Source organism: Argiope bruennichi, chromosome X1 (assembly GCF_947563725.1).
Source record: "Argiope bruennichi chromosome X1, qqArgBrue1.1, whole genome shotgun sequence".
NCBI lineage: Eukaryota > Metazoa > Arthropoda > Arachnida > Araneae > Araneidae > Argiope > Argiope bruennichi.
The window spans coordinates 25,504,345-25,519,024 of record NC_079162.1 but is presented as its reverse complement, the minus strand read 5'-3'; the positions used below and the strand labels follow the sequence as shown (position 1 = coordinate 25,519,024).

Genomic DNA, 14,680 nt, shown 5'->3' with positions numbered 1-14,680 from the left:
ATTACTGAATAGATGTACAAATACGAAAATAGAAAAATTGATGGAAATTCAGAAAACGAAACGTTTGTATTTTAATGTTGCTAGACCAGCATTACGATTGCATACAGCATATATCATACGCATCTCAAGACTTCCTTCGTTTTTGAAATATATCATTCTCAAAAAAAGCTATGTAACATATATGTAGCAAAGGTACACTTATGTAATATTACGCACATAACTGTAAGCAAAGAATTTTATTTCCATGTTCTGTATTGCATTACTTTTCTAAAATATATTCAATTACTGTAGTTTTTCTAAATTTCTTTATGAAGTAGAGGTTGCAGCTGTAGATCAATTGCAGTATACATGATTAACAAATTTTTTCGTGCTGATTGGATGATATATTACTAGACAAAGTATCCATTGGACTTTTTTCTATCTTGAATAAGTTTGTATTTCTAAAAAAATGTCACCATCTAAATTTTTGATAACCTGTGTTGCTAAAGAAATATTTTATGTATGTTTGCTACAACAAACATTTCACTTACCGATACTTTTGTTCTATGGGGTCGTATATGAATTTAATTTTTACATTTTCTATTATTATTAGTCTTTCCAGAAACCAAAGGTTTTTCTACATTTGCACACGTTTTTTAATGAAATTTGGTAATTCAATCTAATTATGGACTGTTATTAGGTAGCGAAATAATTGAACTATCTAAAGCAATAGAGAATCTTTGAATTTAGAGAAGTCTAAAGTGCTTAGAAGAAACCTATAATTGTTTATCATTCAGGTCTTTTTTAAAAGTGAAATTATTTTTTACATGTAAAGAATAACATTTTTGAAGCATTATATTTTTTTATCTACAAACTTGAAGAATAAATTTATTTTAAAAACTTGTTTTTCCTATTTTAGTTTACACATTGTACTTCGGTAAGTATAATTTTCGAAGTTCAAATGTATTCCATAATATTAGCATGCATTAGATCTGTAGATTATCACCTCTTGTAATATGGATCACAAACACATCCTATGCCATAGATCACTGATTCGAAATGTATAATGCACTGAATATATAATGATAATCATCCTGGCCTTTTTCAGGTTATAATATATCATGCCACGAACAAGAGGGGAGGAAAAGTAAAAATATCGGTCTTGAAATTATAAATTAAATTCATAAATATTAAATTTACGTAATTAAATCGACCTCTGGTGGCTTTTAAGAAGTCTAGGTAAGGTTTGGTACGTCAGTAGAAAAGTATTTTCTAAAAAATAAGAGCTCTGTTTAAAAGAGTATGTGAGTAAAGAGGTATAGACGATTTACAGAGAGGAGTTCGGTGTCTGGTTTATAAATTTCCAAAGCTCAATAATAAAATTAAATCTGTTATGTGGAACGTAGGAAAAAACAGCTGCATTAGAATAGGTGAGTCTATTTATGACCAGATATCCTTCAAATTTATTCAATACAATGCCAAAAAAGATATTTTGTTAGGGCAACATCTTTCAGCACTACCAATATTTAAACAAAATTTACAAATTTTGAAGGCATAAAGCTGGTTTTTTTTTCCATCGCATCTGGAATAAATGCGAAACAGAATTGAAAATAACGTAAACAACAACATGATCCAAAGTACAAGAGGATGTGATCCAAAGTACAAGATCATCATTTTGTACAATTGATCACTTTGCATGCGATTGTAATTTTTCTTTTTTAACTAATATTCCTTTTCTTACTGTTTATTAATTGTAAAAGCCAAATTTTAATCATTGTTACATATAATAAATTATCTATAAATAAATTAAAAATGTAAATTGTTTGTTTTTAGTACTATAATGGAAAAGTGATCCAAAGCACAACAACAACACCATATCTATCTCGTAAGGATAACATCTCTGTAATAGTATTTCGTTCATGAAAATTTTAATTTTTTAAATCCAGATTTCTTTATGGATTTGCTAAAAAATAAAATGTAAAGCATTCATGTAAAGCATTCATATTGATAGCTAATTCATTGGCATATTTTTAAATACTGACAAAAATAGTAAGTCGATGCAAAGATTTTAGAAATAATTCAAAAACTCAAACTAAGTAAAATTTTAATTACAAGAAAAATGAATATATATTCTGAATAACTGCTACAAAGTAATTAATGAAATTAATCAAAGTCTCTTACTCAAATTAATAAATGCAATTGTAGAATCTTGTGAGATACCAGAAATTTTACGACTTAAGCTAATTTAATAATTCTTCATTTTGTACCATTATAATTTCTTGCATTATTATCTTAATCTTTCATAAATAACGGCTCAAACAAATGTCATTAATTCAGTTACTTGACAACTGATAATATTATTTTGATAGCTGACATGGATACGTATTATATGAGCTAGCCAGGAGTTGATAATTTTAGGTAATCCGGTAACGTAAGGATTAGTTGGTAAATTTTCTGCTTTGAGAATAATATGACTGCTGATGTTAACATAAACTTAAATTGAAATGAGTTGCGCCACTCAATCAAGATATAATGACTGGAAATTCCAGAAGGATGGAGTACCTCCACATTGCTACTGTGAACATGTGGTTATATTTTGATGGATTATTGGTGGCCAAATGATTAGGGCAATGATCTATCATTGAACTCTCAATCACTGGATTTCGTTCCGATGTATTTCTTTTGTAGTCATGCATGAATAGTTTATAGCAGAAAGTCAATTTTAATCAACTGTTCAAACCATTACTGAAAGTGATTGAGATTATATGATAACAGTAGCAGCAATTAACCAGTCACTGAAATTCCATTGGGTGGTTTTGTGACAGCTCTTAACTATTACAATACAAACCTCGAATTATTTAGATAATTGGGAAAATTCTGCATTTAAAAAAAATTATCTAGTTCTGAAAGTTTATGTATTTTTGCATATGTATAGTGTATATATATTTGGATAGATCTTGTATTAACATACAAATCAACAATATGAAAGAGTAATTTAGTAATTTGATCAACTTTTTATTGCCATTTTTCTCTAGAAGGTCGTTAATTTAATTTAAAATTAAAATAATGGTTTAAATCTATATACAGCAGGCCCGGATCTAGAGACAGTAGTGCTATTTAATTAATGCCGTGCCGTCAACCTGTAACACATAAATTTCCAAACTTTTAAAATTTTGTTTTATATAGTAATTAAGAATTAAAAATACTCGGCTCATCATAAAAGCAATGTATCAATAAAACATTTCACATTTATATTCCTAGATGAAACGCTTACATTATAATAAATAATAAATATTCCATCTATTTTAATAATTGGTGGGCAATAATTTTATAAAAGCGAATATTAAAAATTATAATTGATGAAAATTATTGCGACGAATGAGCCTATTTTGAAACGAATTTATTAATATCAGACTTCACCTTTATTTATTTCAAGCGTAAGTCTGGTTCAAGTCGCAATCATGTCTTAAATTTAATTTTATTTAAAAGCGTGACTGAAAATACTGTTCCTCAAAGATATGATGTGTTGAAAGGTGTTAAAAATTCAATCACTTTCATTGAAATATTTTTATATTCGTCTTTTCTGTTGAAACCAAATTTGCATAAGTTATCTATTTTGAACTTATTCATGAGATTTCTGTCTCGTGATCTATGTCTAAAACCTGATCTCTTTCTTGAGCTGAAATATTATATAGTATATTGTTCAAAACAGAAAACGGATCTCTTATCCAACTTCCATTTTTAAATCTTTATGAAAGTAGTTAACCTCAGAACCATAGGCGCATATAGTTAATGTGGCCCCCGAAATAAGCATCAACTTAAAAAAAAAAATGGAAAAAAAATATATGCCTGTATAATAAAGATTAAAATAAAATGTGAAAAGCAGTACCCTTTTATTTTTATTTCGAATTTTCTTTCAAATGTTTTGTGTAAAATTTACACCATCAAAAGTAATATAACAAATAATATAATTATTGATGCATGTACAATAGTTTGAATAAACTACAAAATCCCTGTTATAGAACTTTCACTTCTTTTCGAAACCTGTGTACTCTAAATTAAAACTTTTTGCAATTTTCGTAGTTTAAAAAAAACAATAAATTAAGGAAAATATCTTTGTAAGTAGAAGAAAATTTGGTTTACGTATTTAAAGAATTGCCAATAAGTTTAATTAAATCATCAGTAAAATTCCCAATCCTCCATTTTGAAGAGCAGGGTGAATCTATAATTAAATGGGAATAATTTAAGACTCCATATATAAATGGACGAAAAAAAGGGATTCAACTAATGCTTTTAGATTAAAAATGTTTTCTCATGAATATATATTATTTTATTGGAATGTCACATTACTTACTACATATTTTAATCTTTGGAACATTTATTATAAAATGCTCTTATGCTTTTTATCTAAATAAACGAATTTCTTTCAGTCTCGCCGTTATAGTCACTCACAATTCGATGAAAATGAACCCAGGCACCCTCCGTTTCATCATCATATGCGTATGCAGATACGACGATTAGTCAGCGAATCTAAAAGACGCCGAAAAAAGTATAGAACTCTGACAGTCAATAATGGTCCCATGAATGACAATAAAATTCAGCCAATAAGTACAATTTATCTTCATTCCGGTAAGTGCCGCGTTGATTTAATTGATATCTTTAATCATTTCATTATGAGCAATCCTATCATCACAATGTGTAACTTCATACTCTGAGAAAGCGCCATTAAAATACGCCAATTTCCAGCAATTTTGCAAAATGCTAAACATGATATGTAAAATATATAACTTGTCATATTTTCTTTTTAAAATTATCCATTTTTAATCGTTTCTATATTTTTTTATGAATATATTAATACGAATGATCAAGCAATGAATGAATATATCTTTGTGTATGCAACTTGGAAAATTTGGGAAAGTTAATCTAATCGCAGAACTCATTACATTCTTTTAACATAAAATACGTCCTCTTAATCATTAGAAGCCGGTACACTGTCTAATCTTGATCTTCCACAATTAAAAATATGTGCAATATTGGTAGAATTTTGTACAAATGATTTACGCTAGTAAATCTGATTTCCAGAAACAATTCTTTAGAAGTCCAACTTGAGAGAATATAGATTTAACTGCAGTCTTGATAATACAGTATGCTTAGTAACATTGCTGTGCTGACATTAGTGAGTGTCACGGAGATAAAATGTGTGCAATTAGGAATACTTTGTGAACACGTGCACATGATAGTCTACTATTTTTATTGAATTGGTTAATTCCTCATGTTAACAAAGTGATGCCACTGTCCCAACAGTCATATCAAAATTGCAGATCGTTACTGTTACATGCAAATTCTTGTGCTGGCATTTGATACTTGAAGAAGTTAACTATAGAGCTTTTCAATACTACTACATTATCATAAACTGCCATACAGATGTGATCACAAGAAACCACTATAAAATTTACTACTATAGTTGTAACTTAGAAGTGATGTAACTTGGAGCACTGTCTCATTAATATTTCAGGTCACTGAATTCAGATTCGCAATCCAATACTGCAATTTGCAACTGCACAAAGCTAGCCCAGAAGTAATTTGATACATCTTTATGTTTTTAATGGGATAATATACTTTTGTTTTAATGAATACAAAACAAAGCTTTTGCAGTCTGTATTTAAGATTTATGAAGACAGTAATTTGAAGAGCTTTGGAAAGCTCTTCACCTTTCATTAAAACACATACAATTACAATGCTAGTTTGCTCTTTATTCCTTTTGAAAGATTTCTCCATACATTACCATCAATATATCTTAATATGTGCATAATCTAAACTTACACCTAATCATTTTAAATTTAATTTTTTTTATAAATTTTATTATCAATTTTATACACGTTTAAATAACTGACTTTAATTTTTCTCCTACATAAGCAGCCTTTTTATGCTGCATTAGTGCATATTTATATGCATCTCATATTATTTATGTTTTTTATATTTATTTACTGATAATTCTACTGTTTTTTTAGGACCAAATCACCCACAAGTTACACTTACAACAGCAGGGGATTCTGACAATGACGAAGGTGGAATTACTTTCAGTGCTACTAACGCAGCATTTGAAGGTAAATAAATCTTCATTTGCGCATTATCTATTACTACAACTATTCATTTCATATTTATTTTTTTGAATTTATTATCAATTTATATGCATTTCCTAATATAATTTTAGATTTCAATTAATTCAATTATTTTATATTTCTGAATCACAGTCATCACATAATACACTATCTTTTTAAAAGTTTATATACGCACAATTTTCTTAAGCAGTCAGTCATTGAGAGATGTTTTCCAGAAATAATTCTTTCCGTTTTCAACAAGCAATTAAGCTTAAAATACTAATAAATTTTTTTGCACTTTTGAAGTTAATAATTTTGAAAATCATCATATCTGTTCTTTCATAAATAACCAGTGGCTTTCATGAATTTGACTGTGGAAAACAAACATTTTGTGTTTCGAGCAGTATAAGTTTTTGCTCTTATATGTGTTTGAAATACGCTCCGTCAACTACAATGTACATCTCGGCATTTATTAAAGATGATCTTTACTTCTCTTACAGCGAGTTGGTACGCCACTGGTTTGACAGAAAATGTCCGAGGTACTTTAATGAACAATTCCAGAGTTTATTCAGAATAAGGCTAAAGGAAATGTTGTTTGGAGGACTTGACATCTGAAATATGATTAAAAATAAAAATTTTGCACTCAAAATGGAAAAAAAAAATGGAAATCTTTTAAATTAGTAACTAATTTTCTTGGAAGTCAATGAAATAAAGCTACAAATCAAATATAGGAGACACGTTAGAAAATTTCAAGAAATTAGAATATAATGTGATCTTAAACGTTCATTTTCCAGATTTGAACATGAGCTATTATTCTAAAAATTTATGTACCATCATGCAACATGATGCAAGATTACACCATGATTTACAGGAAATTGAGAAGCGATATCAGGCTAGGTGGAATATTAATATGATTGCTGATTATTGAAAAGCAACGACCTCTTGCAAATTCATCGGGAAAAAAAGCAAAAAAGAAATTTTGAGAAAAAAAAAGAAAAGTATACACTATAAGTGATTGCAACTGATTTCATGAGCTTTAATATTTTAATCTATCTATATCTGAATATAAAAATAAAATCCGTACTATCTTCATACAGTTGTGGAAATAACTATATTTCAAATATGCCCAGATAATTGCCACCTGTTGAATGATGTTAAAAAAAACCAAATTAGCGGATGTGTTCCTTTATTTTCATGAATCACTATTTAATATAAATTTATTATATAAATATTAATAAATAAACTATTTATATTATTAATTTTATATTGAAAATATAAATTTCTAAAACCGGGTAATCCAATTATGAATTCACAAACTTCCTTAGTATTTCATAAGCATTTAGCAAAATTATTAATTTATAAGTTCCTGATTTTCTGCTTTTTAAACAAAAGTTTTAATTAATATAGTTAAATTTTTTCATCAAGATTGCAAAAGTTTTGAATATGAATAACAGTGTTTTGGAATTATTGAACCACAAGTTGTACACTTCGTCAGATTATACATTCATGCACAAATCCATCAGTGATTAAACATACATGTAAATGTGTAAAGTACATTCTTAAGACCAGATGAAATCTAAGGAAAGAAGAAATACAAAAGCTGAATTGTATAAAATTTATTAAGTTGGGGAACTTATCGATATATGAAAAATGTATCCATATCATATAACTAATTCTACATCTATATGGTTTGCTTTTCAATTTCTAATTTGTATTTTTTTTTTGGTTATGTATAAAAAGGAATAAAATGTACATTTGATTAAGCATTATGAATCTAATATATACTTGTCTTTTGATAACCGTAATAAACTCTCAAAAGGTTCATTCAGTACCATATATATCGATACTAATAAATGAATATCCGTAAAGCTCATATCCAGTTAAAAATAGTTGTAACCTTATAGCTGTATGTGATAAAAAGAATATGAAAAGAAAATTCTATAACTAGATGTTTATAGCTTTCCACTCTCTCTCTCTCTATCTATCTATCTATCGTTTGCAATTTAACAGATAAACTATTCGTTTTTCAGTTTCGCTGTTGAACCACTACTGCCTAGAACAGAAAGTTGACGTTTTCTTTGTCTTGCATCTTTAAATATTTAGTCAACTTATATATATATATATATATATATATATATATATATATATATATATATATATATATATATATATTGGTTTATTTATCGGCACATCCAATTCTGATTAGTTTAGGAGACTATTTATCACAACTTAGTAGTGTAGATTTAGTTAGTTTACAAAACTGTTAACCCTCACAGCCTTGTATGTTTTTCTTCTGAAAATTAAATCTTCTTTCAATTGTAGTAGTGTGTTTCTGTTGGACCAATAAAGGAAAATAATTTATTTTCTCTTACATAAAAATCATGTGACAACAGTGTTTCTGAAAAAAAGTTATTTTCATGTTATGTTTCTTAAAATTAAATTTATTGAGAGGAAAAAAAAGAACTTAATGGACGACATGCGAGAAACGAAAAAAACTTTTCTTTCCAACATTTTTCACAGTCTTGTTCTTCAAATATACTTCCAAAGTTATAATTATATAAACTTGTATATAATCTTTACAGACAAAATACATGAGAAAATCTGTTCTTGCAGAAAATAGTGTACACATTTAATTGTATTACAGCATATCGAAAAAATTGAAATTTCCTTTGCATTGGCTTTAAGAATATTATTTTTAAGAAATGTTTTTCCTTGGTTCATTTATTTTATGTCTTTTTATCTCTTTCAGATATACCACCAACTGAAGAGCATCAACGCACTTTAACTGAAACCGTTTTACCTTGGAAAAGAGATCAGGATGTGAACGCTAATGATCCAGCAAAACCTCAAGAAGAATTTCCCACTTGGGTCAACAATCGTGATTACTACCCTGGGTATTTATCCCCCACTCCCACCTTTTTGGAAAGTATCAAAGATCATCAACCAGGCGCATCTGTCATCACCGATTCTATTGAAGAAGAAGAGGATGACTGCTTTGAGCCTGAGATGAAGAAGCCCAAGTCTGTTGATCCAACCAAAGCATTTGATGAGCACAGCTTCGGGCAAGTGGAAGAAGATATCATCAAAGAAGTAATGAAGGAAGCACAGCAAAGCAGAAGCCCATCTATTACTCATGAAGAGAGAAGAAGAATGTTCCGTAACTTGGGACGAAGATCGCCCGATCGATTTTCTTTGACCAGTGTCCCTTCTGAAGATTTTTCAAGGCCCACTTCAGAATTGAGCATTGAATGCCCAGACGTCGTGTTGGATTTAGAGAATGAAGAAGAGAGCAAGAATACTAAACTCTGACTTTCTTTTTCTCTCCAGTATTATTCTTCGTGTTTTAAGAGGGACGAGGAGACCGTGTTATTTGATCAGTGTATATTATATTTGTTGTATTTGTGGTGTGACCTTCAGCTTACTGTCAGGTGTGTGTGTGGTTCCTTGTCTTGCCCCCTGTAGTATCATCGAAAAAAGTGTCATGTCTCTCTGTTTCAGGAGCTTAATGGTTCTTAATTTTAATTTTTTTGCAGATAAAAGTAATCAAATCGAATCTCTAACAGACAGAGATGAAATTTAAATAACGCAGGTTTTAAAACAAGATAATTGCATTTGTCTTCAACAGTTCCTAAAGGTCGTTATGTAGAACTCATTTTAGAAATGATTTTGCATTTTAGGTAGTTATGGAAAACTCCTTGCCAAAGAAACAGTAATAGAACAAATGAGGTTTAATTATTGCGGTGATGTATGATAGGGAATAAGTAGGGCATTATATGACCCGAATATTGTCTTCCATATCATAGAGGGTAGTTTAAATTACTTGTTGAAGTTACTTTTCCTGAGTAACTCGCACATTTATAAAATGGAAACCGAAACGAAGAATATAAGAAAAAAGAAATGAAAAGGTTTCAAATATATCATTTTTGAAAAAAAAAATATTAAAATGCAAACAAAATCAGAACGTTACTTATGCCTAATTTTGTTAATCCATCATTTCAAACCACCTGTTTTATAGTGCCATGCATATACATGCACTCATAACATTACATTTTTTTTCTCCTCAAATTCCTTATTTCCATTTTATATCATTTTCACGTATTTATATATATATTTTGATATTCAGTACTTCATACATTACAAAGAATCAATTATATTTTACAAGAAACAATTTATCATCTTGTGCATTATTTATTGTTCCATTTTTATCATTTCAAATGCATTTATAACAAACTCACTTTTTAGTATAGAGCTCATATAAAACTCAAATTCTCTGAGAAATATTTTTACCTATTTGTAGTTATTGAATTTTGCATGGAATATTTCTTATGTTCTTTAAAATATTTATTCAGAATGAAGCTACTTGCAATGATCTTTACATTTACATTTACTTATCATTTACTTACTTTACATTTATTTATCATTAACATCAGTATTTTATTTGCCAATTTTGCTCCGACCTTTTAAAATGACTGCATAGTTTGACAAAAAAAAAATTGCAAATAATGAACGTAAACAGTATTAATCTACAGCATCTTCCACTCCGTATTGTGAGAAACAGGCAAGCTTTCTTTAACTTTGCCTTCTCTTTCATGGTCAGTGGTATTTGGTGTCCCCGGCTGGTAGGGTATGGAAGTTTGGACATGGGGTGCAGAATGCAGATGTCATTCTCTTCATTTCACCGCTGTCCAAATTTGCGAGATTCGCACTAAAAAGTCTTTGTCTTACTTCAATATTGGATTTATACTAATTAAATTAACAGTACTCTCAGCAGGTGTTGATAAAATTTCAAATTAATGATTCGTATGTCGAAAAAAAAAATGGTAATACTACTATCCGTTTTTAATATCTTATGATTATTAGAAATCATATATTTTTTGCAGTCTTGAAACACAAAATTTATTTCAGAAAGAAATGAACTGTCTTTAATTAATCTCATCTTCTGTTTTCAAAATAACTGACCTTGCTTTGAAGAATATTCTCAAACTCCCCCTTTATTATTTGATTCTTCCTCAAAAATTCTTAAATGAAATTTCTCCAAGATTTAAATCATAAAAAAAATAATTATGGTCTTAAAAATTAAACAAAAATCTTTAAGAAATTAAGTCTTTGTTTAATGTAAAAATTCTGACGTTTCTCGAACTGCAAATATTAAAACTGTTTTTAGTTCACAGTACGTAAAATTAATCCAGTTCCTTTTATACAAAGTTTGAAATTTTGCCAGCCTATTGATTGAATCAATAAAAATTTTCTAATAAATTAATAAGTTATATCCCTTTTCCACTGTTTATAAGATAACTTCGAATCTTTTTTTTTATTTGAAAAATTGGCCATTCTTCTGATAGAATTAAACATTCTCCTTTTTACAAGTATGGAAATAAATCAAATCAGAATCTTTACTCTTCGCAACAAAATATTTCGTTTTTGAGAATGTCTTCATTACAATTTTAAATATTAATGGTTTAAGCGAAAGGTTGAAAGAATTACTATAGTCTGTGCACTTTCTGTAGGCGTTTCAAGGACACTCGTTTTCCCTACTCTTCACTCTTTCTTCTTCTCCGTTGCCATGGTTTCGATAAAGCTTTTTTTTTTCCCACGCCAGTACGTTTTGGGAATAACTTACCTTCGGAATACCTTAAACAGCTGTGTAAAAAAAAAAAAAAAAAAAAAAAAAAGTGACACTATTATCTGCCTGAGCGTTGCAAGGCAGACAACTGGTTACGAGGTAGAAAATGTGACCTTGAACCACCTACAGAAAATACACAGACTATAGCATCAGTATTCTAATAATATAAATATTTATGAGTTTCATCAGTTCCAAATCATAGATTTGTACTTTTTACAAATCTACTTTATTAATAAATCATTGTTTCCTGTAATAAATACTGACGTTATCATTTCTGTAATAACAATTTTCCTGAAATCTTTCTTTTTTCCTTTCAAGAATTTAAAAAGAGATTTTCATGCATTTATTATTCATTTTTCTTGTTCTCATTTTTGTCATTTTCCAGCAACTTTTTTCCTTTATATGATAAATTCATTAATCCTAGCATTTACCTAGAGGTACAAGAATAGCTAAGAGAAATTCTGCATGAACCTTAATTTTAACATTTTGAGGCAAAGGTAATTTTCTTTTCGTGTCACGGTATGTCATTGTGTAAAACACTTCAAAAGATATGCAATGGAGTCAATTCAGGTGGTGTCAATCACATGATAAATGTACCTAGGAATGCCGTTTAATAGCCACCTTGCATTTGATGTTAGTAGTTTGATGTTATGTAGTAATTCCCTTTCATATTCATATTCGTTTCCACTCTGAAATTAGCAGAGTGAATTCTGAAATAAAAAATGGCATTGCACTTTTGCCGTGTGTCACTTGAACATGTATTGACTCCATTTCAAATCACTAAACCATTAGCGAAATGAAAAACGTTTATAATTCACATGTCAACTTATATTTTAAAATAAAAATGTTTCTTTCAAATGGTTTTTCTCACTTAGGTACTTCCTGAACATGTGAGACTGAAGCATGTATTCCCTTAAATGTCTTAATTCATGTATTGATGTATTTCTTAAAAACATTTTTTTTTTGTCAAAGTATTATCGTAGCGGTTAATATTATAAATGTAATAGATGATAAAAGTCATTAATGTTGTGCTTGCTACAGTGTATACTTATTGTCTTATGTCACAGTAAAAATAAGACATATTATGGATACTGTAATTGATTTTATTTGATGGAGTTCTATGTCCTTCGTGTTGGAGGAGTATTAATATTTATTTCAATAATATCCTAATAATATGGTGAACGTATCAATTTAAGTATCATATATTATAATTAATCAATATTTACTTTAAAGAACCATTTTTTTTACATATAGCAGCCATTATTTATTGAAATTTACTTACAAATTAAAAACCTTCAATAAACTACTTAAAGAAAGGTAGAAAAACAATTTTATTTAATATGAATGTCTTAATGAATAATTTTTGTATCAACATATTTTATATCAAATTCTTAGTCATGTTCAGTTCAATGTATTTTGAAGACCAAACTTACATAAATGTCCATTTAAGGTGTTGTATGATTTTTAAAATAAAATTACTGTGATAAAAAGAACGGTGTCAGTGACAATTATTTTCAACTGTTGCACACAAAATATTCGTACTGTAATTTTAAACAAATTCTATAATAATTCAAGATTCAAAAGAAATATCAAAAAATAAAATGCGGAAATGAAATTTTTTTCTAGTAGTTTTCCTTTCCAAATAAATTCCAGAAAAAGGAATGATCATGAATTGAGACTCATCATATGAAATGAGAGGTATAAATTGCCAATTTTAAGATAATTTATAGCATTGTTATGAGAATTTTAGGAATTGTACAATACTGTGAATGTTTAACAAGAATATTGCACACATTTCTATATCACTAGAGATCTTTAAAAAGATTAAGTAGTATTGTTACAAGTGATATTTTTTTTTATATCTTGATTCACACAAAAATGATTCCCAATAGTTGCAATCAGTAACAGCAGTGAATTTACATATCCTGAAAAAGTTTCTGTACATCCTTTTAGAAATTAATTGTATTTAGTTTAATTATTGCAACTAGATGCATTTATATTTTTAATCATATAGAGCAGGATGAAAAATTTATATTTGCTTAGGAAGAGGAAAAACGAAATATAAAGGAAATATAAAAATAAACTTATACATACTTTCATAAACACACACAGATATATATATATATATATATATATATATATATATATATATATATATATATATATATATATTCTTCCATTTACGAAATTAATTTTGAAGATTTTGTTAATTGATTAATAAAATAATTTATTAAATTTTCCACTAATTTGAGTATGAGTAGGGCATTTTTTAATATATAAACTAATAAATCACCGTCTTTTAATTAATTCCTTTAAATTTGAATCTAAAATTTAAAATAATTGTTTCTCGATCCTTACATCTAATAATATCGAGTTACACAACAACGGTTTATACGTAAAAAAAATCTGTCAGTGAAGCAAAATTGCATGTTCGCTTCAAGTAATGGAATTGATATCATGTTTCATGGAATTCACGCCAGAATACAAGCATTCGAGCTAAAAATATCGGGTTGAGTATAATCTTTTCCGCCAAGAGGAGATATCTCTATTCCAACAGCTGTCATTTCAGATATTGTAGCCTTTCAATTGATGAGTTTTTCGATTCTAAAGCAGAAAACTGAAAAATCTCACGACTTGTAGATTTTTGTTAAAAATTTATTATTTTGTACATTAAAAATGGTACAGATCAGAACGGTTATGTGTTAGGAGGTCCGTAACAAGCTCAATGTGGCTAAATGCCACCAAAAAATGTGTGAAAGTTTAGGTATCAATACTATTTCTAATGGCACAATCAAAGTTTGGTTTCGGAAGTTTAAATTTGGAAATTTCGATATGAATAAAACCTTTCGAGCCTAATGATGATGCTTATGAGAAGTTAAAGCAAATCATTGATCTAGACAAAAATGTTTCAACACGAACTATTGCGTTATAGCTAGATGTTTAACAGAAAACAATAGTTAAAGCAAATCATTGATCT

At 28.4% G+C, this 14,680-nt stretch overlaps 1 protein-coding gene across 1 annotated transcript in view; it reads left to right on the top strand.

Annotated features, from left to right (window-relative positions):
• The window catches only part of LOC129958540 (sodium/hydrogen exchanger 3-like), a 146,815-nt gene extending 133,689 nt beyond the window's left edge, over positions 1-13,126 (top strand). The window contains exons 10-12 of the mRNA XM_056071083.1: positions 4,410-4,608; positions 5,991-6,086; positions 8,830-13,126. Of these exons, the coding sequence (XP_055927058.1) occupies positions 4,410-4,608; positions 5,991-6,086; positions 8,830-9,389 (855 nt within the window). The 3' untranslated portion in view covers positions 9,390-13,126. The remainder of the gene's footprint in view (positions 1-4,409; positions 4,609-5,990; positions 6,087-8,829) is intronic.
• The last annotated feature ends 1,554 nt before the right edge of the window (positions 13,127-14,680 follow it).